General features: G+C 41.0%; 1 protein-coding gene across 1 annotated transcript in view; it reads right to left on the bottom strand.

Moving 5' to 3' along the window:
• Nucleotides 1-26104, bottom strand: part of KLHL1 (kelch like family member 1) — a 487130-nt gene that overhangs the window by 246561 nt on the left and 214465 nt on the right. The window contains exon 6 of the mRNA XM_029603188.1: nucleotides 3559-3771. Coding sequence (XP_029459048.1) covers nucleotides 3559-3771 — 213 coding nt within the window. The remainder of the gene's footprint in view (nucleotides 1-3558; nucleotides 3772-26104) is intronic.

Here is a 26104-nt window from a genome sequence, read left to right as displayed (position 1 = left end):
AGAAGACAATACGCACTGGGACAATACTTTCCAGGAAGCTGTACTCTCACATTCGCCACCTAGGATCCGTCAGCTCTTCGCTATTAGGTTGGTGTTCTGTCAAATGGCAAAATCCCTTACCAGTATGGGAAAAACATAAAGATAGTCTTTCAGCGGATATTCATAGGCAGCTGCAGAGGGAATCTCTCCAAGACAATGTCCAAGAACGGTCATCCACAATCTGTAACAAATGCCTCACCTTCCTTCAGGATTGTGTACTGGCTATAGGAGGTCAACCTCTTCACAAGTATGACTTGCCTGCGCCATCAACAAACACGAAAACGCTGCAGCTAACCAGAGAACTGGCTTACAACATCTGTGATCTGGCCAAGATAGTTGAATACAACGAGCCAAGGCTGAATACCGAGCAGAGGAATGTCTATCACGAAGTCATGACTGAATCTTTTTCCTAGTCGCTCCAGGAGGTACTGGTAAAATATTCCTCATCAACCTGTTGCTTGGCAGGGTATGAAGAGACTCAAACATTGCCATTACTGTGGCTTCTTCTGGTATTGCAGCGACGCTTCTGGAAGGTAGACAGATGGAACACTCTGCCTTCAAGCTTCCTCTCAATCTCAACAACACCGAAATACCTCTGTGCAACATCTCCAAGCAGAGCAACATGGCGCAGGTACTCTGACAGTGCAAACTCATAGTGTGGGATGAGTGCACCATGGCTCAAAGAGGTGGCATCGAGGCTCTCCATAGGACACTCCCAGACATCCGAAACAACAACAGCCTCATGGGAGGGTTGACAGTACTGCTCGCCGGGGACTTCAGACAGACTCTGCCAGTTGTTCCACGGGGGACCCGTGCCGATGAAGTTAAAGCCTCTTTCAAATCCTCTTACCTGTGGCCCACAGTGAAAGTCATGTCCTTGAGAGTGAACATGAGGGTGCACTTGACAGGCGACATCAAGGCAGGAGAGTTTTCATGCCTTCTTTTGGCTATAGGAGATGGTACTCTCCATGAACAAGATGGCAAAGTGAAACTGCCGGCAAACCTATGTTACCTGGTCACAGATTTGAAAAGTCTTACACAAAAGGTATACCTGTATCTTCAAAACATCCACATGAAGGACACATCGTGGTTTAGAGAGAGCACAATTTTAACTTCTACAAATGACATGACAAACTCTATCAATGCCACTCTCCTGCAGACGTTCATCTCAGAAACAAAAACTTATAAGTCTGTGGACTCGGTCGTCGAAGTTGACGATGCAGTACATTACCCTGGCGAGTTCCTGCACAGTCTCAATCCTCCAGGCATTCCTCAGCACAATCTCATTTTGAAGGTCGGCGCACCAATTATGTTACTAAGAAATCTACAGTCACCAAAACCCTGCAATGACACCAGACTTCAAGTCAAGTCCCTCCACAGAAATGTCATTGAAGCAATCATTTTCACAGGTTGTGGACGAGAGGAAACAGTTTTCATCCCTCGCATCCCCCTTAAACCATCAGACGTACCTTTTCAATTTAAACGCCTGCAGTTCCTGGTCAGAGTGTGCTTCGCAATGACTATTAACAAATCTCAGGGCCAGACTCTCAAGGTCATTGGTGTTAACTTGAGGCACCACTGCTTCTCCAATGGCCAGCTGTACGTGGCCTGTTCTAGAGTCAGCTCAGCTGATATCCTCATCATACTGCAGCCAGAGGGTCGCACAGCAAATGTTGTATACAAGGAAATCATTACGTTGTGACAGGTAACTAACAGTACATTCATTCCACATATTCATTTCACATTTTTTAATTACCACTAACCTCACTCTATAATAATAACATGTTCATTTTAAATATATAAACTCCAAAGCCCTCACTCACTCAAAACAATTACTTCTCAACTTGCATGAAATAAACTTACACGTTTTTATCAACTTCTCCTCTGTAGCGAAGCACGGGTATTCCGCTAGTGATGCTATGTATGTCAGGGGGTCATTTACTAAGCATTTTTCCCATAGACACAAAATGGGAGAAAACCTTTAGTAAATGACCCCCTTAATTTGTTTTGCTTCTTTTCATATTCTGGATACTGATTACAGTGATTGCATTTTATTTATTCATTTAAAAATTATTATATTCTGTCTATAGCAGTATTTGTGTGCTAAAGCATATTACAAGCATACATAAACTTTTTTAAAACAAAATAACATCATATAGAACATCAAATAATAAATCACGTAACCCCATATATTTAAGAAGTAAAGGACTATGGCAAATACCCAATGTGTCAAACAGATTGCCAAAAGTACCAACTAAACACACTAGTGAAAGACGCTTACTGTGTGATTGACCTTCACAATAGGCTTCATCGTGGAGTGGTGTCACTTTATAACTCAGCCTTATTTGTAATCATTGGTCAATTTCAAGTGAACATATATTTTTTGTATTTTTTTTGTATTTATTTATTTTTTTATATATAGAACATTATACCAAAATAAAATATACCCAGTCATCATCACTTTGTTTTATTGCTATGCTTTATGGCTTAACAATGTGTTTTGCTTTTATTGTGGCATTTATTTGTCTTTTGTGTATTTTATAATAGGTTTTGCTTTTATTGTGATTGGTCTTTTTATTTGCTGCTCATCACCCTGGGCAGTTTTTCTCTGGAAAAGCATTTTATAAATTCAGTAAATCAAATCAAATGCTCTCAATATATTCACAACTACTGAAGGGATACAGCATAACTGGTTGTTTGACACATGAAACAATCTTCCAAAACTGAGAATGAATTAATGTTGAAATAATGGAAAAATTATTTTATTCTTTAGAAGATACTGTATATAATATTATATTTTAGTACCTTTGAATACTCTAGGAGGATATGAACTTAACCAGTTCCTGAATCTAACTATGCAACAGTTATGGAAAGTCAGTATCTCCATACAATTGTGTTAAATCACAACAATTTGCATTCACTTCATTAAGAAAAATGCTATATCAATTGAAATAAAAAAAATAAAAGAATATAGTGAGAATTCAATGTGTGCTTATACTTTATTTGCATACATTCAAGAATTAATTTTTATGATTTCTTATCTTTACTTGGCACCTCAAAAGAAACCTTTATTGTAAACTCTAAAACATTTGTAAATGAGTGAAGTCCCAAGTTTCCCATTCTGTCATTTATGTTTTAATAGTTCTTCTTAAAGGTTTATTTTTATAAACATTCTAATTTTATATGGGTCTAAGCAGTACCCATTTTATATCTCAGTAGTTTTGTCTCTGAATTTTGTGATATCAAATTATCCCCCAGATTCAAGTGGTTTTCATTGACTTGGCAAAGCTAAAGAACTATTTAACAGTAAATATATGGACATTATAGATTGCAAATTCACAAATTGACCTTGCCTAATAATCAAGGAATCATGAAAAAGTCAGTTTCATTTATAGCTTGTACCTTAAAATGCAGAAAACTATAGATGCATGGAAATGTGCTATGCAGTTGCAATACATTAAATTTAGCATTGGAAAAATAGGTAAGCTATTTTTTATAAAATTAAACATAATAATTTACCTGAGGAGGAAGCAGTGGCAGTCTAATATAAGCAAGCAGCAAGCTAAGGTCATTGCATCTCTTTTGCATATCATATTTAACCCACATCATTAAGGCATGGAAAATGGTCTCTTCATCGGGGACATTGACATCATCACTCGCAAGGAGTTTATGGAGTTCATCAGCTGGGAGTAGTAAGAACTCTTGATTTCTGATGACCTCTATTATGTTTTCCTGTGGAGAATAGACACGTTTTATAAGAATTACAGAAAGGTCTAGCTGCTTATACAATGAAAGGCAGTAATACTATACTTTCTGCATAATATAACCAATCAGAGGATTATGAGAGCTAAACAGCAATGAGCAATAAACCTAAGTATTTATTGAAATCCATTATGGGCTGTTTCATGGTCAATATCATAGTCTTAAGAGTTCCCACGACACATCAAACGTTTTAGTAGTTTTCAAGTTATTTGATCGTTCTAAAAAGAGTTTGATCTTGTAAGTGTGATTAAAGCACATAATTAAAGACATTAGGAGCTACAGTAAAATACATCGATATATTAGATAAAATGGCATGATAATATTAAGGAAGGCTATAATTAATTTCAACAGAACAGTAATGAAATTAAGTGAACCAATTAGTAAGTTAAAACATTACATTTAGCATTCATGTTAAGGTCCTCCTGTTATGCAAGAAAGTCTTAACATGAGCATTAAAGGAGTCCTACAAGACTCGAGTGTAAGCGTGCAAATGAAGGAACATCATACGCAAAAGGAGTATTATTAAGGTCATGATGAACAGGGGGTCATGCTCACCCTCAACACTCATTTGTGAGCCCTCAGTAAAATAACTGCTATTTAATACCTACCTCTGATTGGTGTTAACTTAATATGATAATAATAGCCAATGCAATTCTCATAAAATCAAACTAAAATTAGATAAAAGATGCATATTTTATCCATTGGTAAGGGGGGGACTTTATAACAGCTTTCCTAAATTAGGAGACAGAAACATGTATGCTACACAAATTTTCAAAGCAGACATGCATATAAATCCACTTTTAAAATTATCCCAACAAATTTAACTGTACACAATTAATTCTGATGTTATATGCATGGAAAATTTTCAGGATTATTTAGATGTATACTGTACTTTTGAAAATGCGATATCATGCATAAGTCCAAATCGCTCCCCACCTGGAAATTCCTCTTAGCAGTGATACATATACAAGTTCACTCACACTTCAGGTTGGAAATTTTGCAAGAAGCAATTTCTGCTCATAAAACATTGTTTTACTCTTAGACATACCTTGGAAAATTTACCTTCCTATGTGAGCCTGTTATTTACAAAAGGGGAGCTAAATACTATGATCACCATAATCTGAGAATGTAGTTCTTTTTTCTGGTTTCCAAATGGTATACAAGTAATCTTGATGCATCTTGGTTGCTTGTCATTGCAGAAGGAAGGATCTACTATTCTCCTAGGGGCTGATTTTTAATCCTACGTGCGCGCATGTTATAAAATCCGGGGTAGGCGCACGCAAAGGGTTGCACACTTGTGCACCTTGCACACGCCGATCACTAGGGGAGCATCGATGGCTTTCCCCGTTCCCATCTTTAAAAATGGCGCGGGCCATCCAGTGCTCCTACCATATGACAGGGGCCGGCCAATGGCACGGATAACCTGTCACATGCTAAGGGCAAAGGGCCATCGATGCCATTTTGTTTACTGGCAGCCGACGGCCCGAGAGTGGGAGAATGCTCCCGGGACCCCCACTGAATCATCAAGTACTTAAAACTTTGGGAGGGTCCGGAAGGTGAGGGGGATACTAAAGAACTAATTTTAAAGGCTCGGGCTGTGTTTTTGTAAGTACTCTTTCTTCCCGCCCCCCCAATAATGATAAGAGAACCCACAAAATTAATCGTGGGGTTTCCTATTGCTATCGGGGACCCCCGATATCTGGCAAGATTGAAAATATCGTCTGATATTTTCAATCGTCAGATAAACGATTCACATCCCTAGCAATTACCAAACACTAAGAAGATCCCATGCTACTGATGCAATTAATAGCAGTGGCTATTCCCTAAGTAAACTTGATTAATAGCAGTTAATGGACTTCTCCTCCAAGAACTTATACATACAGAAGGAAAATTAAAACTGAAACACTAACTAATGCATTAGAAACCAAAAGTAACAACCTAAATCTAAACAGCTGCAATGATGCATTTGATTTGTGGGAAAACATGATTAAGGAAATAGCAGACAAGTACAGCCCAATCCAAACCAAAACTTCAAACAAAAATTTTGATAATCTCAAATAAATGAATCCTTGGTACAATGAAGAACTGAAAAAAACAAAAAAAACCTCAGAAAATTTGAAAAACTTTGGCGAGAAAAACCTACAGATGATTCTTTAAGAAGATACAAATCATATCTATCACACTGCAGAACACAAATGAATAAATCCAAAAAAGACTATTATGCAAAACAAATACACAAAATTGTTTTCAACTCAAGACTTCTGTTTGAAACGGTTAAGAGTCTAATAAAAGACCCTTCTGCACTCCAAAATTTGAATAATAATTTCACAAGAACTTCATGCAATGACTATGCTATAGCATTAACTGAAAAAATCCAGAGGATGAAACAGCAAATCACCTATACCTACCCTATTAACACATCAGATGACTTTAATGCACCTGTTAACTGGGCATCATTTGACACAGTTTCAAAGCTGGAGATAAGCAAAATCATAACTAAACTAAAACCAGCTACTCATCCACTTGACCTGATACCTGCCTCTTTGCTGAAACAAGTAAACCAAACTATAACCCCTACAATCACAATAGTCAACCTTGCCCTTGCAGAAGAAAATATGCCCCATGCTCTAAAACAAGCAGTTATAAAACCAATCTTGAAGAATAAATTAGGAAGTTCTGATGATTGGGACAACTACCGATCAATCTCCAACTTAACCTTCATCATAAAAATTATAGAAAAAGCAGTGCTTACCCAATTAGAGTCTCATCTAGAAGACAATAAAACCCTGCAACCTAACCAATTTGGATTTCAGAAAAATTGCTCAATGGAAACTCTCCTACCATCCCTAACTGACACCATACTTTGAGCCTTTGATTCTAATAAATCATACTGCCTAGTGTTGATTGATCTCACAGCAGCCTTTGATACTGTTGACCATAATCTGCTTTGCTGACAGTTGAGAAACATCAGGATTGAAGGAAATGTACTGTGTTCACCTCATTCCTCGCAAACAGATCTTTCCAAATTAAACTCAACAATCATGTATCTGACACATTCCAATGTTCAACAAGCATTGTGCAAGGATCAGTGTTTTCTGCAACCCTATTTAATATATATATGCTGCCCGTGTGCAAATTACTAACAGACCTAGGATTGGAATTCTTTCTATATGCTAATGATCTGCAATTCTGTATCCCACTAACAAAATAATTTGAACAAACAGTATCACTTATCTCAGAATTTATGATCACAATTAAAGAACAACTTGCACTAATGAAGCTATTGATGAACCCCCCAAAAAACAGAAATAATTTGGCTGAGCAGAAACCAACCAAAATCTATTCCAACAAGTATTAGAGATGTGAATCGGAACCGGAATCTGTTCCGATTCCGGTTCCGATTCACATCGTTAATTTTTTTTTTTGTGCGGCCCGATCGCAGTTTTGTTTATCGGCTGTGTCCGAGCCGATAAACAAAAAAACCCACCCAACCCTTTAAAACTGATCCCTTAGCTTCATCTGCCCTCCCAAACCCCCCCAAAACTTTTTACAAGTACCTGGTGGTCCAGTGGGAGTCCCGGGAGCGATCTCCCGCTCTCGGGCCGTCGGCTGCCACTAATAAAAATGGCGCCGATGGCCCTTTGCCCTTACCATGTGACAGGGTATCCGTGCCATTGGCCGGCCCCTGTCACATGGTAGGAGTAATGGACGGCCGGCGCCATCTTTAAAAATGGTGTGGGCCATCCAGTGCTCCTACCATGTGACAGGGGCCGGCCAATGGCACGGATACCCTGTCACATGGTAAGGGCAAAGGGCCATCGGTGCCATTTTGATTAGTGGCAGCCGACGGCCCGAGAGTGAGAGATCACTCCCGGGACTTCCACTGGACCACCAGGTACTTGTAAAAAGTTTTGGGGGGGTTTGGGAGGGTGGGCGAAGCTAAGGGATCAGTTTTAAAGGGTCGGGGTGGATTTAGGGATTGTTTTTGTGTGCCGTTTTTCCCGCCTTCCCCCAAAACGATAAGAGAACCCCACGAACAATTTCTTGGGGTTTTCCTATTGGTTTCGGGGAGCCCCCGATGTCTGATGATTTTGAAAATATCATACGATATTTTCAATCGTCAGAAGCACGATTCACATCCCTAACAAGTATAGATCTTGGAAAATGCCATTTAATCCCAGTAACTCAAGTGAGAGATCTAGGAGTTCAAATTGATGAAAACTAAACAATTAAAGCCCACATTAGCAAACTGATCAAATCAGGTTTCTACAAGTTTCGAATCTTGAGCAGATTAAAACCTTTACTAAACACAGCAGATTTCAGAACAGTATTACAAACACTAATCTCAAACCTTGATTACTGTAATTCCCTATTTCTGGGACTTCTGACTAGTCACCTAAAACCCCTGCAAGTACTGCAAATGCTGCACCTAGACTACTGTCTGGAACAAGGAAATATGACCACATCACCTCAATTCTGATCACTCTACATTGGCTCCATGTACAATCAAGAATAATCTACAAACTACTTACAATAATATTCAATAACATTTATCCGAACAATGTTCTGATGGGAATAACATTTAAACCACATATTCTACTATGAACGCTCAGATCACAAAACAAAGGCCTCCTAGAAATCCTGACCATAAGACACTCTCATCTAACGCAAACAAGAGAAAGAGCAATTTCAGTCGCTGGCCCAAACTATGGAACTCCAATCCAGAGGACCTGTGAATAATAACAGATTTTTAAAAATTCAAGAGCGAGTTAAAAACATGGCTATTCACAAATGCCTACTGTCTAATAGAAAACTCCAGTTTGTGATGAGTCTGATAACCAGAAATGTCCTGACCAATTCCCTATGACCTAACCAGTTATATATTTCCTTAGATGTTCCTGTCTTAGATACACACCTTCTGTCTCTAAATGTTTCCTTAGTTTACTACCTGTACTTATGCCTACCTCAGTTTTTCACTATTTATTTATGAAAGTCAAGCCTGTACACCATTATGAACTAGTGATTTCCACATGGAATGATGGTGTATAAAACACAAAAATAAAAAAATAAATAAAACCATGCTAAAAAAATGAACAAATATTTCATGACAGCTGATGAATAGAATATCCAATAAATAAAAACTAATTGGAGAATTTTTTAAAATATTTCCCAAATACCAATAAAATATTTCAAAACAGCAGACATATCAAATAACTAATAAGGATGAAAATATTCTCTAGCTTAGAAATTCTGATTCTAGTCACCATAAAATATAAACAGAAATGTGCAAAGAAAACTGAACTAGAAACTGCATCAAGCTAGACACTGCATACATAAAACAGAAACATTATCATTCCTCACAAAACATCAAATAGTAAAACCAAGAAATATAAAATATAATAATAAAAAAATATTAAAAAATGCACAAATATTTCAAAACAGTTGACTAATAGAATATCCAAGTTTTAAAAACTATATATTTTTTTAAATTTACTATTTTGAAATATGTTCTGGATGTTTGGGAGACATATCAAATAATACCTAATAATAAAGATTAAAAAAATGTCACGCTCTTCATATCTGGGAACATTTGATTTACAGTCATCCTAAGATTGTTGTGGATTAGCAGAACAGAGATAAATGCACAAACCTTCTTCTCCTTCCCTCTCTCATGCACAGAGACCGAAGCACTCCCTCTCTCTCGCACACAGACAGAAGCACCTCTGTTTCTCTCAAACACACACAGAAGCATACTACCTTTGTCCATATGCACACACAGACAGCAGAAGTATGCTCCCTCTCTCTCTCTCTCACACATACACACACACAAAAGTACTTCCCTCTTTCTCTCTCATACACACACACAAAAGCACCTCTCTCTTCATCATACACACGCACAGACAGAAGCAAGCTCTCTCTCTCTCATACTCACACAGTCAGCAGCAGAAGCATATTTCCTGTCTTTCTTTTACACACATACACACACACACACACACAAGCACCTCGTTCGCTCTCTCTCGCACACAGAAGCACACCTCCACTCTCACACAAAGACAGAAGCACATTCTTTTTACAATTATGGCTCTGCTTTTTCATCACCTTGCAGCCTGCCTCTCTCTCCTTTCTTCAGCCCAGTGGCCTCTTGTCCTTGACTCCAGCGCAGCACTGGCGGCCTGCAACAGTTTTCCTTGGTCTCACCAGCTTGAACTCTGTTGCCAGCCTGCAGCTGAGCGGCTCCTTTTTTAGCTTTTCTGGTAGCCCCCAGCTTTTTTATTTTTTGGCCCCCACCAGCAGGGATGAGATACAGGATGCAAGGGGAAGCAGCTCGAGTGTTTCCCGCCATCACGATGCTGCATAGGAGAGTGGGGAGTAGAGATGAGGCCCATGCTACCACCACATTGCTTGAGAAGAGAGGAAGAGAAGGCCACATGGTCACCACATTGAACGTTCAAAGGCAGGAGAGAATTGATATTGCGAGCTGGTGTTGAGCACATCAGCTCCGCAGGCATGAGGCTGCTGCAATCAACACCAACCATGTGCTGGGATGACCGGCCCACCGGGGCATGCCTGAAGCCCTAATAGGCCAATACATCCCTGAGTATGTATGCAAATTATAGCAATGAAAATTGGGAAAATGAAATCTTCTTGGATTTTAGAGGACTTTAGATTATTTAGAGCAATTCTTGGGTGCTTCTCACCCCATAAAAAGGAGGTAAGATATTTATCCATTTGTTTATATACCCTGAGGGAGAATACATTTGATATCATACTCAATGTAAAGTTAATACATGGAGCAAGGGCCATTTTTATGGAGTCTAGTCTACCCCACCAAGAATGACATAAGGGTGACCAACTAGTGGTGCCGATTTGATTTTATCAATTAGTATGGATTCATAGTTGGAAATAGTATGAGTAACATCTGACTGAAATGCAATGCCTGAGCATTTCATTCCCTGGGTGGAAGGTCTTATCTGATATTGGTGGAGATCGACTTGAAGGCTCAAGACATTCAGAGGCATCATTTCAGAGTTTTGCCAGTTTATCTTGTAATCTGAAGAAGTAGCAAAAGTGAAGATCAGGCATAAGCAGACAATTTAAATTTCACATTATGGTACGATATGCCTTACATATCCCACAAAGAACAGAGAGAGAGGAGGCTGCTGCTTGCACTAGCCAAGGAAATAGTGCATATGTGATGCTTCAGATTGTGTATGCTTGTGTGAGGAGAACAGAGTGCATGTCTGTGTGTGGGATGGGGGAAGGACAGAGAACATGGATGTCAGAGCATATATGTATATATGTGTGTGTTTGAGTGTAGGTGTGTTGTGGGGAAAAGTGGACAAAGAGTGTGTGTGTATGTATGTTGGGGGGAGGGGGGAGATGGAGACACAGAGTGTGGGAGGAACAGCATCGGGGACAGACAGAACATATATGGGGGGACATGAGGAAAGACAGCATATGTCTGTGTGAGGAGTACAGAGAGCATGTGTTTGTGTGAGAACATGTGTATATGTATGTAGGGAGAAAACAGAGAACATGTGAGAGAAAGAGAGGAGAATGATTGTGTGCCTCCATCCTGCCTCTGCTACCTAATCCATGACAATCTCAGCATGAATGGAAATCAAAGTTCCCAGATATGGAGAAAGGTTTCTTTAAATCCTTATTAGTTTTAATTATTGCATGCTATTTGATGTCTGCTGTTTTGAAATATTTTACATTATTTGTATATGAGTTTAATTATTGGATTTTCTTCTTTTGTCAGCTGTTTTGAAATTTTTATTTTTTATTTTTATGGTGTTACTATTATGAGTGAGGTTTTATGAAGCATGGTGATTCTGTTTTCCAATGTTGCACTGCATAGAGTCTGGCTTGTTGTTCTAAGTTTTTGCCTACAAGTTTCTGTTTGTACTTTATTATGGTTTCTCTATTCTGTGTTGGGTGAGGATCCATCTGTGTGCCACATATGTGATCGGGGTGGCATATTCTGCTAGCATGTAATTTCTATGTAAGGATCTATTGCAGCCTGACTTGTTCTGTTTTTCTAATAGGAGGTGTATTGGTGTTTTAGGACCTGGTGTAATATTTGCAGAGGTTTCTTTTCATAGGTAGGGTTGTTACTGTTTGAGACCTGGCAGTTAGTGCTGTTTTGTGAGTTTACTATATTGTAATTATAATTCAGTTTACTCATGGCTTTCTGAGGGTCAAGACCACACCCAATATGTGTTACAATACAACTAAGCCCATATGGGTTCCAAGTGTCTTGTTTTGGGAGGGTTTTCTTCTTGGCACCTGATGTGTGCCTGAACAGAAAAACAACATGGAGAAGGAAATCCCCAGAATCCTTTGTTTTTCTTTAGCCTGCCTGGGCTGAATGAACTCTAAGTGACTTGCTGAGCATGACTTGCAGAATTTCCCTGGATATCTATAAAGGCAGTCAAACTGGCACCAGAAAGGTGAGGCCTATTCATAGGGTCACAAAGAAGAAACCAATGGCTGGAACTTAACAAAGGAAAAACCAATGGCGGGACCTTCAGGCCATACGAACACTACAGAGGCACTCTTTCTCAGGGGTTTTCTATAAACACAGCCATGTGTTAATTACCTTGACCAGTAAGATTTTAACAGAACAAAGGACTATCTCAAGAGTGATGGCAAATGAGCCATAACTGGGGGGAAGTAATCAGGGCAGTTCAGAGAAAGTCACATCATGCTGTTGACATGACAACCTATGTAAATGATTCTTTGGGCAGTCACGCAAGTCTAGAATCTTCCACAATATTGTATGTTATCTATATAAGAAGGATCACTTCCTGTATACGATGAGATGCTGATAGTCAGTATGTAAGAGACATGGCATCAGCATCTCCCAATAATAATTATACTGAAAAATAAAAAATTATGCTTTAACTAAAAATCTAAGGGGTAGATTTTAAGAGGCGCGCGAACAGCCTACTTTTGCTTGCGCATCAGACTCAAGCAAAAGTACGCTGGATTTTAGTAGATACGCGCGGAGCCGCGCGTATCCACTAAAATCCTGGATCGGCGCGCGCAAGGCTATCGATTTTGTATAGCCTGCGCGCGCCGAGCCGTGCTGCCTCCCCCCGTTCCCTCCAAGGCCGCTCCGAAATCGGAGCGGCCTCGGAGGGAACTTTCCTTTGCCCTCCCCTCACCTTACCCTCCCTTCCCCTACCTAACCCACCCACCCGGCCCTGTCTACACCCCCCCCTTACCGTTGTCGGGGGATTTACGCCTCCCGGAGGGAAACGTAAATCCCCGCGCGCCAGCGGGCCTGCTGCGCGCCGGGCCGCGACCTGGGGGCGGGTACGGAGGGCGCGGCCACGCCCCCGGGCCATAGCCACGCCCCGTACCCGCCCCCAAAACGCGGCCGACACGCCCCCGAAACGCCGCGTCGACCGGGCCCGCTCCCCGACACGCCCCCGACACGCCCCCCTCCGAAAACCCCGGGACGTACGCGAGTCCCGGGGTCTGCGCGCGCCGGTAGGCCTATGTAAAATAGGCTTACCGGCGCGCAGGGCCCTGCTCGCCTAAATCCGCCCGGTTTTGGGCGGATTTAGGCGAGCAGGGCGCTGAAAATCCGCCCCTAAGTGTTCTTGTCTCCCTGGCCATAAGCATCATAAAAAATGGCATGGCGCTTAACATTACGGCACCCCAGATGGGACTGGATGGCTGCGGCCATCGATAGTGCAGTCTTACATCTGACTCTGCCGGACTGGGTCAGATCTAATGCTGCTAACTTGGACTTTAATTGGCTGTCCAAAGTTTTGTTTATTGCAAAGTAATTCCTAGAAACAGAAGATTTCTAGATGACTGGTTATTGAAAAAGTAGTACCCAGAAGACAATAAAAGTAGTACCCGGAAGAAGTGAGTGCCCCACGGAAAGACAGATCAGTAAGTAGTTAATCCTGCCTATATAATTAATTTGCAAATTTAATTTTCTAGTTAAGTCAGTAAAAGATTTCTTTTTTTGCCAAGTGCACTATTTCTTTTGATATACTTTGGGGACGCCCATTGTAGACTATTCTACTTGGAGAATTTATTAAGAGTGATTGTGAATTATTTGTCTGTATATTTGTTAATAAATGTGTACTGGAAAAACTATACAAGGAGGTTTAACAACAGTGCCAGTTAGCCTATGGTTGTAAGCCCTTGCCCTACTTGCAAGGCTGAGGGATTATTAGAGGAACATAAAAAAGGAAAAGTGTTTGGGAAAGTGTAGTTTGCAATCTGGTTTTTTATTTATGTCTGATTTCTGCTGTAGTGTAATGCATTGCAGTGTAAGGGGTCTGCATTGCAATTGTTATGGCAGTTTCAGCACTTGAAAGGGCACTGGGAGCTGGAGAGTTAACTGGGTTGGCAGGTAAAGAGAAGGTGGAAGGGTAAAGCTCCAGGCGATTCATATGTGTAGTAGGACACAGTGGGGGAGAACTGGTTTACTTGACTTGCTTTTGTTTGAAAGGTATAAGCAGACTGATGAGGAATTAAAGTTGTGGAGAAAAGTTATAGTAAATTATTTAATTTAGTAGATTCTTTCAGGAAGTTTGGTTTCATCAGCTTTCTCTGACTGACTAACATTGAATGTGGGTAGAAGTTAATAAGATATTAAAAGATTTTAGAGCAGACATAGGAGATATATTGCATTTTTCATTCAGTTTTTTGTGGTGACAGGGAGTCATCTAGTAGATATTAGGAAAGCTCATGGAAACCAACCCTCTTGTTAAATTGGTTTAAGTATGAAATTGGTTTAAGTATGTAAAAGGACAGTTGTTAGATAAACATTTGCAAGTCTATAGGCAAAGGGATTCTGTTCTTGATGACACTGAATGGAATAAGATGCCCCCACCCTATGTTCCTGCTATGGCTGCTCTGATTTCCTATCTTTTCAGGTGACCATAGCTTATATCAATCTTTGCTGCATGCTTGTAGTCAGCTAGGTCAAATTACTTAGACGGCATCTTAAAGGCAGCCCTGCTAGAAAAGTAAATTGACATTAACTGCAGAAGACTCAGAAATTATACTGGATCTAGTACAGTCAGTATTGAATGTACCTACTTTGGCTCTTGTTGATTTAAGTTATGAGATTGATTTGTGGGTATATCATGGGTCTGAAGGATGGGCAGCGGCTGCTTCTCAGCATGACAATATAATTCCCATGGCTTATTTCTTATTTATGTTTGGTGTGATAGAACAGGGGTTTTCAGATTGTGAATTAGGGGTTGTGGCATGTGCAGAAGCTATCTGTAAATTGTAAGCACATGTTCCAGGGATTTTAATTGTTTTACATACTTCCCATGAAGTTAAAATACTTTTAGGGGATGCCCACATCTCCTTTACCACTACGAGACTTGGTAAATATTCAGCCATATTATTGACTTCTATAGTATCCCATTAGACAATTACAATTAATTCCAAATTTAATTTTCTTCAGGTCCTTCTAGAGGGAGCATATCCAGTTCCCCATATGGAATAACTGGGCTGCCCCTACCTGATAAAGTTGTTATATCTAATGAACTCCTAACTGAAGGAGATATTTGGTTTACAGATGGATCCTGTACAAAATCGAACTCAGGATTTGCTGCTGGTCAGTATAACTGTATAGACCAAGTGCTTAGATGTGAACAGTTCTCACTACCATCGGAAATGTTTGCACAGGGAGCAGAATTGTGTGCTGTAGCATAGGTATTCATGAATTGTGCTCTGGGTCCCCTGACAGTTTTCACTGCTTCACATTATATATATATTTATATATTAATTAATTCATTAATTCATTATTTATTTTTAACTTTTCTATACAGACGTTCCTGTATAAAATACATATCACATCGGTTTTCAATGCAACTACAAAATTCACTCGGGGGCGATACAAGGAACAGGGGATACAATTAACTGTGGTGAGGGGGTAATAAAATCTTTACAAGTAACATCAGAATTGAGAAATGAGAAACAATGAAAACAATGAATTTGCTGGGGGGTGATACAAGGAAGAGAGGATACAATTAACTGTGGAGAGGGGATTATAAAATCTTTACAAGTAATATCAGAATTGAGAACTAAGAAACAATCCTAGGTTAAAGCATTGAGCGACAAACATTTGAATTCAATATGACAAAATGACAAGGCCCAGCCTTAAAAAACCAAAAGGGAACAAAGGGCCAACCTTAATTACAAAATTACAAAAAATTACAAAAATTGAATGAGATTGCTTAAGTAATATAGGGAGCGAACTGATGCACAGCTTGACATAAATGAGCTTGAATACACAGATTTTTAAAGAAAAGGGTCCCAGACTGGGAGCTGTTGAACCTACTAAAATGCGGTTTACAGTGAGTGAATATATGCATGATATGGGTAGAAATAGTGGTGGAGAAAAAACAACGGTGAGAGGAGATGCCAGATTGTAAGAGAGAGTATGTTAAGTGTCAGGAAAGGCCTGGCTGAATAGCCATGTTTTGAGGTTTTTTTGAATGCCAACGGGCAAAGTTCTTGTCGGAGGTCAGGTGGTAGCGCATTCAATTGATGGGGTCCTGCTGTCGATAAGGCGCGCTTCCTTAAGGATGTTTTCGCTTGGGGGGCATACAATGTGTCTTTGTAGGCTCTTCTGATTGGTCTATTTTATTTTTTTATTTATTTAACAGTTTTTTATACCGACCTTCATAGTAAATAACCATATCGGATCGGTTTACATTTAACAAGGGTATAACTGGAGTAACAATTCAAGTGCAACGAAAGCTAAACAATAGGTAGGAATAAGTCAAAGTTACAATCAACAGGGAAAGAGAACGGAAGCTTGCAACAAGCTGGAAAGAAGATAAGGCAGGAGATAAATATACAGTGGTCTAGATGAAGTATGCAGTCATAGTTGGATTGTTGAATTGAGAGAGGTAAGGTTGTGCTTAGCTTTGTGTATAATCATGAGGACTTTAAAGAGAATCCTGGATTTAATGGGCTGACAGTGGAGGTTCTGAAGGGTGGGGGTGATGTGTTCTCTTTTTTTGGTGTTGGTGAGAATCCTGGCTGCTGAATTCTGAACCATCTGAAGAGGTTTGATGGTTTTAGCAGGGAGACCGAGAAGAAGGGAGTTGCAATAGTCAAGTTTCAACAGGATGATGGATTGCCGCACCATTCTGAAGTCACGGAAGTGAAAGAGTGGTTTTAGTTTTCTAAGGACTTGCAGTTTGTAAAAGCATTCCTTTGTGGTGGTGTTAACAAATTTCTTTAGGTTAAGTTGGTTGTCCAGGATAACGCCTAGGTCTCTCACAGATGGAGAGTGATTTATATTTGAGTTGGATAATTGGGAAGAGATTGGTGAGATTGGATGAGTGTTGAGGTCATCTTGAGAGATGATAAGAATCTCCGTCTTGTTGGTGTTGAGGACCAGGTTGAGACTGGCAAGAAGGTGGTTAATTGATTGAAGGAAGTTGTTCCAGTGGTTAAGGGTTTTTTTATAGAGATTCTGTGATCGGGATGAGTATTTGTACATCGTCCGCGTAAAGATAATGAGTTAGTTTTAGATTTGTAAGTAGGTGGCAGAGTGGGAGAAGGTAGATGTTGAAAAGGGTAGGTGAAAGAGAAGATCCTTGGGGGACTCTTAAGAAAATGGGGGGGGGGACGGGACACTTAAGAAAATGGAATAGTAAAGGCTTTGTCTCAGCTACTGGAGAACCTCTCTTACTTTTGAAGACTTTTCAGCACAAGAGATTACTAAAAAAGCTTGTCAATTAGCAGTTAAGGAATGTGTACAAACTGGAGCACAAAGGGAAGCACAATTACAAACAGTGCAGCGGCTGCATGAATTTATAGGGAACTGGAAAGCTGCAGGCTGTACGTATAGCAAGAAGGCAAGCTAGGTACACCCAGCTGGTACTCTCTGTTACGCTTTAAATGTTTTAAATTTGATATTACAGGAGTTTCATTGGCCTATGCACAACAGTGCACAGCCCATGTACTAGCATGTGGGTTCCAAATTTACAGACTCTTTGTTCTTTGTGACCAGGGCTGGAAAATAAACTATGGTTAGAAATGTTTCTCAATATTTGTCATTATAGTGATTTGTATGCTAGAGAAAAGAGTAAAGGAGCTGAAGATTTAACTAAACTCCCAACTAAGTTATATTCTAGGCAGATGGAGGAATTAAATAAGTGGAAAGAGGGAAAAGTGTTTCTGGATAGAATAGCTGCTGAGAAAGTATCTGGGGTAAATGGGTTTTAGATGATGTGGAATATGGAACCAGTGGAAGTAATGCTTGGTATCCCAAGGATTAATTAATAGATGCAGTAATCTAGAAGGATGGGAAGCATTAGAAGAAGAATAAATGGCAGAGGTGTTTAGCCCTTCATAAGGAGCTAAGTTTGATCCTGATAGGAGCACAGGTATTGAATGTTGATATTGTGGGGAAATTTGGACATTTTGCACATAAATATAGAACAAATCCTGAAAGAAATCCTCCATATAATAGAATTAGTGGGAAAGGCAGACCAGGACGATTTCCCAAGATTTAGAGATATAGAGCAGGGAATGGTTATACACAATGACTGCTAGGAGTGGTGCAAATTAGGGCAGGAGCAGGAGAACCCATGCTAAAACTAGTATACAGTTACAATGAAAAGAAGTAACAAGCCAGTTTTTATATGCACCAGATTGTCCAGTAAATGTGTTAGGCAGGGATTTGTTACAAGCCCTGGAAATAGAGCTTTCTTTTGCACCAATCTCCAAAGTAGTGCATTCAGCCAGTTTGTTAATTTCACATACAGACAAGAACAGTTTCCATAGGTGCCTGTTTCAGTATGGGCAACTGAACAAGACCGTTATGGTAAAGTGCAGAGTATAGATTCAGTGGAAATTCAATTAAATCCCTTCTATCTTTTTAAAATCTTGTCCCAAGACCTTCAGACTTCCAGCTGGTAAATTAGTGATTATCTAAACAATCCATTAAGTACAGATTTACAGGATCTGTGCAATGCACACTACAGAGCTACTTTTACAAACAAAATAGGAAGGAAATAAAATAAATTTTAACAAAGTAAAAAGTTGTCTGTCCTAGGTTTCATTCTTAGGAATTAAGCTAGGAGTCCATGGTACAAGTATTGACTGTGCATTTGCATGACCATTAACTAAGGTGGCAGATTTTCAATATTTGAATTACAAAGCACTAACATTATCACCTTAGGAAAAGGAGACAAAAGAGTTTAAATCGCAGATGGAGAACAGCTCACTCACCACACCTTGTGGTAGTGCCTCCCAGGTGCATAACAAAAGAAACAAGAAATTCACTTGACTGCTATCTGTTGAATTAAAGTATATCAGATTGTGTGGTTTCAATGATGTTGTAATTTCACTTTAACTATTACCTTACTTTATTGTATGCCAGATTTTATATCTTTCCAGATTGAAAAAGAAAACACCTTCTTTGCCATTAGAGCTTTAAAGCTTGAAGATTATATTTTTCCTTAGTGTGATTTTTTCATTTTTAAATAGATCATTTTAATTTTGACTTTTGTTTTATTTTGGATCAATCCAAATACTTTTTGGTCTACTTTTTGAGCTCAAATTTGTTAATTGTTATCTGTCTTTTTGTATTATCTGCGTGTCATGACACCTGAAGAATGCAATGAATGAATCTGTGTCAGTTTAGTGAAATGCATGTTTCTGTGTAATGTCTGAGCATTTAAGTTGTTTGTGGTCCTGACTATTTACCTAATAATAAAGAGGGAATATTATGCAGATGTACAGATTACTAAATGCAGGGAGTTAAGGCCATGATGGAATTTGTCTCATTAATTAATTTGAATTTGTTTTGCTCTTATATTAGGCCTTAAGAACATATACATCTAATACTGATTTAAGAGGCTATGCTCTGATGTTAGAAATCCACCCTGCTTAGAGAACTGTACACGTCATGTGTCATTGATTTCAGAAATCATCCCATCCATGGCACAGAAGTCATTGTGCACCTTTCATTATATGGACCTTTATTTCATATGTGATAACTGATTGTCATAACAAAAATATGTTTATTATACACCTAGTCAATATTTTAGTTATGTACCCATTTGAAAATGCCACTATTTAGGTTTTTTATTTTATTTTATTTTTTATTTAAGTTTTTTTATATACCAACATTCAGGACGATAGTCCCATCATGCTGGTTCACAAGAAACAGGGGTGCAATAATAATAAAACTTTACAATTTGAACAATAGTGCAGAAAAAGCAGTTACATATAACAAGGAAATCAATAACTTGGAGTGAGAAGGAAAATGAAGATCAGATAATTATATATAAGTATAGATAGCATTGAATAAATAACATTTATTAACGTTATTACTAGCGAAGCGTGTTGATTGATGGGAGATTAAATAATGTTGGAGTTAGGAAATGCCTGCGTGAACAGCCACGTCTTGAGTTTTTTTCTTGAATGTTGAGATGCTGGGTTCCATTCTAAGATCCGGGGGAATGGAGTTCCATAAAGTTGGACCGGCTGTGGAGAATGCCCGATCTCTAAGCGTGATGTGTCTGGTAGTTTTGGCTGGAGGTACTTGAAGTGAACCTTTGTAAGCATCTCTTGTCGGTCTTGTAGAGTGGTGTAATCGGAGGGGGATATGGAGATCGATTGGAGCTAATTGATGGATGTTTTTGAAAATGGTGAGAATGGCCTTGTAGATTATTCTGAAGTGTATGGGCAGCCAATGAAGGTCCATCAGGATAGGGGTTATGTGTTCTCTTCTCCTGGTGTTAGTGAGTATACGGGCGGAGGCATTTTGGACCATTTGCAATGGTTTGGTGTGTGATGAGGGGAGACCTAGCATGATGGTGTTACAATAGTCCAGCTTTGCGAAAATGATTGATTGTAGAATCGTTCTAAAGTCATGTGTGTGGAAGAGAGGTCGTATTCTTTTCAGCACTTGGAGCTTATAAAAGCAGTCTCTGGTGGTTTTGTTGATGTTGGCTTTCAGGTTTAGGTGATTGTCAATTAGAACTCCTAGGTCTCTTACTTGTGTAGTATTGGTACGGTAGGATGGGTGAGTGTGAGGGAGCTGTTTTCTGGTGTGATGAGTAGAAGTTCCGTTTTTGATGAATTTAGTATCAGGTTGAGACTTGTGAGAAGCTGTTTGATATTTTGGAGGCAGGTTTCCCAGTGAGACAGAGTTTTTGCGAGTGACTCTTCGATGGGGATCAAGACCTGGATATCGTCTGCATAGAGGAAGTGTTTGAGATTGAGGTCGGTGAGAAGTTTACATAAGGGTAACAGATAAATGTTGAACAAGGTAGGAGACAGGGATGAGCCCTGAGGGACTCCTACTGACGCGGGGTGAAGAGAGGATTCTTTATTATGAATCTTAACCTTATATCCTCTGTTGCTGAGGAAGGTTCTGAACCATGATAGGGCAGTGCCTGAGATACCTATGGCTGTTAGTTGGTTGATGAGAAGGGAGTGATTAACCGTATCAAATGCAGACGAAAGGTCGAGTAGTATCAGAAGGAAGGCTTGTCCTTTGTCTAAGCCTAGGATGATGTGGTCAGTCATAGAGATGAGGAGGGCTTCTGTGCTTAAGGTTTTAAGTTTTAAGTTTTAAGTTTTCAAGTTTTAAGTTTTCAAGTTAATGACACTGTCTGAATTAATGCAGGTCTTATAAATCTCTACAGTCCAAGCATTTTGTAGCATTATCCAGTCCTATATCTTATAATGAGTATATGCATTTACTTGTTGAGTCAGTGAGATGATTATTTGATATGTTCTCTTTTACTTTTATCTATGAAAGCTAGTCTGATCACACTAACCAATCACCCTGTCCCACTTATGACCACTTTATAGTGTTATATGTCTTAGTATAAATCAAATATTCCCTTGAGGTAAATTCTGTCCTATTGCTGCTTCTGCACAATTATGTATCTTTATTTTTTCCCTTGCAGCCTACATTTATGGCACTCACATTGCTGGCCTTACATATTCTAGTCTCCCTGCTCATAACCTTACCCCATTAAAATCCGGGGTCGGCGCGTGCAAGGCTGCCCAAAATCTGCAGCCTGCGCGCACCGAGCCACGCAGCCTGCCTCCGTTCCCTCCGCCCTCCCCTCACCTTCCCCTCCCCAACCTTCCCCTACCTAACGCCCCCCCCCCGGCCCTATCTAAACCTCCCCCCTACCTCTATTACGAAAGTTATGCCTGCTCAAAGCAGGCATAACTTTGCGCGCACCGGGCCGGCTGCCGCGCTCCATGTTCCGGTCCGGGGGCTGGTCCAGGGGCCGCTGTCACGCCCCCGGAAGTCCCCCGGGCCGGAACCACGCCCCCAAACACGCCCCCAAAACACAGCGTCACTCCCGACATGCCCCCGAAACGCCACGTCACTCCTGGCATGCCCCCCCGACACGTCCCTCCATGCAAACCCTGGGACTTACGCGTGTCCCGGGGCTTGCGTGCGCCACTGAGCCTGTGCAAAATAGGCTCGGCGCGCGCAGGGGGGGTTTGGGGTAGGTTTTCGGGGGGTACGCGCGTACCCCTTTGAAAATCTACCCCAGAGATTAGACCTTATCCACATGGCCAATGTCCAATTCCTGGACATTGCCCCTATCCTGTGCTCGGGACAAGGTTAGGTTGGTGCCATTTTCAACCAAAGCATCAAACAGGCCCGGGGCTAGGGAGTGCCCCGAGTCCTCAAACACCAGGGTTTTTTTAAATTTGGAAGGCCTAGGTGCTGGGACCAGGCTTTCAGGTTCGGTTTGGACCAAGACACAGGCATCAGGTCCTGATCTCCTGACCTGGCCCTGGCATCAGGACCAGACCTTGAAGCCTGGGCCTTTCTTAGAGCCTAGGCTGAGGTTGCAGCAACCTACCATGGCCTAGACTTCATCATCAGATCCTCCAGGGACTGGGTAAGTAGGGGCCAGGGAGGATCCTGGCCCTGGCATTTTTCGGATGGGAGGGATGGGTGGTAGGGATAGGATCCTTATCTGTTTAATTAATTAATTAGTTTGTTGCACTTTTAATCTGCATATTCCCAAGAACTTTGATCATGGGCTTACATTACAACATTCATATTCAGATCCTTAATGTTACTCGGATTACTACTGTGAAGGCTCACCGCCCGTGCTGCCCTGGGTGCCACTCTTCTGCCTCTGGTTCAGGCCCCTTGCGAGTCCTGGATATCCCTGGAGTCCGTCAGTCACACAGGACTCCCTAGGTTCAGGTCTCCGCTGGCCCTGGTTTTGCGGGGCTTCTGGGTTCTCTTTGAATGGAGTGGGGTTGAAGCAGTCCCCCAACCCCCAAAGATAACAGAGAGAGAGAGAGAGAGGTTCCTCAAAGCAATTTTATAAAGCAGAGTAGCTGAATCTGTTACATTGGCTCCGTCCCCTCAGGAGCTGAACAAATGACCCTGCCCTCGCTCTCCAGCAGTCTAACCTCTTAACACATGTGCTGGAGCAAAGGTACTGTTTGAGCCCCCCCGGCTCTCCAGTTCACCAGCAAACCCCTTAACACATGTGCTGGAGCAAAGGTACTGTTTGAGCCCCCCCGGCTCTCCAGTTCACCAGCAAACACCCCTGCCCTAACTTCCCTTAGGGTACAGGTTATCCGTTTCCCTTTTCTGGCTAGGCTGTACCCATGAGACAGCTGGAGGATTCCTCTCCCCCGGAACCTACCTCCATTTCCTTCTCTCCTTTTGCTTCCTGGCACTGGCTTTTTCTGGCCACTGCCGCTACCTAGGCACGCCCTCTTCCTCTAGCTCCCTAGGCTCACCTGTGTGACTCATTAGTCCAAGTCTGCCACCTGCTCTCCTCCAGGCTCACTCTACAGGTCAGGTGGTGGTTCTAGGAACCTGGGATTTGTAGTTTCTCGCCGTCACCTGCTCCCCCTGCTGGCTGGCTCTAGTATTACCAGCCGCCTTATGGTATCTTATCCATTCCTGCCCCCGGCAGCGCTGCACTACATCACACTACTCTGTGACTCAAAGTTAACCCTACCTAATCATCCTCTTTCTAGAGTCCTATCTATCCCATTAGCTGTTTTCTTGTATAGATTCTTAAGAGGACTCAAGTAAAATTGTTCCTTCTCAATTAATCCTATCTTTAACCATCCTGGTCTATTCCTGCCCAATCATTGAAAGCTTCTAATTTGTATTTTGTCTGTATGTCTTGTCAATCAGTCTTGAATAGATTTTAAGCTCTAGTAAGTAGGAATTTCCATTATGTGTCTCTTTACATTGCTGCGTACATTTGATATGCACTATAAAAATGATTAATAATTATTATTATTATTAATTTCTTCAAAATATCTGCTAAATTTTGTATTTTAAGTTGCATCATCCTGAAGCGTATGAAAAAGTATGAACAACATTTTTTGAATGCATCCATTGATTCTATTTGCTACTATTTTGACAGAAATTGCAACAAGTACCAATTAGTATGATTTTGTATGACATGAAGTAATTGAAGTTACTATGCATGTAAAACATAAAAGAAAACCTGTCAAGTACAGGAGATTTCCAGCAAGACACAGTCAAAGTGCAGCATTGGGATTTATAGAATAATTACTAGTTGTCAGCACACAGAAACTGCAAGCATATAATTAACCTAAGTTTAAATATTTCCAGTCTACAAGGATTTCTGTTGATAGAATTCATTGTAGCTTTAAGCAGATTGTATATTCCAAAAGAAAGCTTGCATAAGGTCCCACAAATATTCTTCAAAACAGGAGTAGACATCTCCAGACCTGGAGTGCCAACCAGTCTGTTTTTTAGGATTTCCATAATGAATAGGCATGAGATATATTTGCATGCACTGCTTTCATTGTATGTAAATATATATCATGCATATTCATTATGGATATTCTGAAAACCAAACTGGTTTGTGGCTCTCCAGGACTGGAGCTGTCTACCCTTGCTTTAAAATTGGCATCAAGACATCTAATAGATTATTTAATAATTTGAAACATTTGACTCTCGACAGCTATATCCTACAACTAATAAGATAAAATTAATATTTCACTTACTTAAGAATCAAGGTTTTGAAAGACATTTAAATGAAAAGTTTGAGGAATAGCATAAAGGCTGCCACCAAACTAAAACTGAACTCATTCTAAAAGTAAAATATAAAAAGGGGTAAAAATAACAAAACCCTGCAAGAGATATATTATAAATTATTGCCAGAACCCAACTTAGGACTCTACAGTGTTGCATTGGAGGTGAACCCTTGGACCGAGGTGGGGTTGATGCAACCCTTAAGCGAGGAACTACGGGTCCCCATTGTCGGCAGGTGGAGTGGGCTGATAGGCAGAGGCCACTGGAGATTCACCTATACCAGCCCTCGTTCCCCGCGGGTTGAGCCTTTGGGTGCCGGGACCGGCAGGTGGGCCTCGAGGTTGGATACCAGGAGATGTTGGTTCAACCCAGAGACAGCAGGCGATAGATGGCGTGGTCCTACTCTGGACTGGGATAGGTACTGGAACTCGGGCGGCAAAGGAACAGAGCTGACTGGGGGCATGCGAGCAAAGGTAGGCTGAAGCCTATTAAGTCCACATCCAGGGAGTAGGCTAGGAGAAGCATCAATGACAGGCTTGGATCAAGGCCAGTGGCAATCCAAGGGTTGTGGTAAGTGATGCTGAGATCTGATCACGGAGAAGTCAATAATGATGGTCAATTGAAGCAGTGGTCTGATCACGGAAAAGTCAATAACGTTGGTCAGTCAAAGCAATGGTCAGGGACTGGAGATAGGCAGTAGTGTAGTCAGGCATAGTAGAGGTCTGGGTCTGGAAATAGGCTGTAGCATAGTCAGGCGTAGCAAAGTCAAAGTCCATGCAGTCAATCCAAAACATAGGCAAGGCAAGAACGAGGAGAACAGGAACCAGGAACAACGAGGATCAGGATGAGGAGTAGAGACGAATCTCTAGCAGCAATGAGTACTCGAGTAGCGAGGAGACCTGTTGCAAAGGCAACGCTATGGAGTGAGGCCTGAGCTTAAATACACTGACGTGTTTGACATCATCATCCGGGGCTGTGACCAGGTTCCCGTCGCGGGCCCTTCTTAAGGATCAGTGATGCGCTTGCACGCGCCTAGGGAGGGGCGCAGCGTGGGTAGTGGCGTCTCTCAGTGGGCTATGCGGAGCGGACCTATGAGCACTGGTATCTTGACCTGAAATGCTGGGGACTATGGTGGAGCCGGAGGCACCGGGGGAGGGCCAAGGTCGGAGCTGGCGGCCCACCGCCGCTAGCAAGGAGGAACCAGAAGCTGGAGTCTTTGTAGAAAAGTGAGAGGGCCATGCCTCGGGTCTGCCGCGAATGGCACGTATAACAGTA

Source organism: Rhinatrema bivittatum, chromosome 5 (assembly GCF_901001135.1).
Source record: "Rhinatrema bivittatum chromosome 5, aRhiBiv1.1, whole genome shotgun sequence".
Lineage (NCBI taxonomy): Eukaryota > Metazoa > Chordata > Amphibia > Gymnophiona > Rhinatrematidae > Rhinatrema > Rhinatrema bivittatum.
This window is presented reverse-complemented; position numbering and strand designations above follow the sequence as displayed.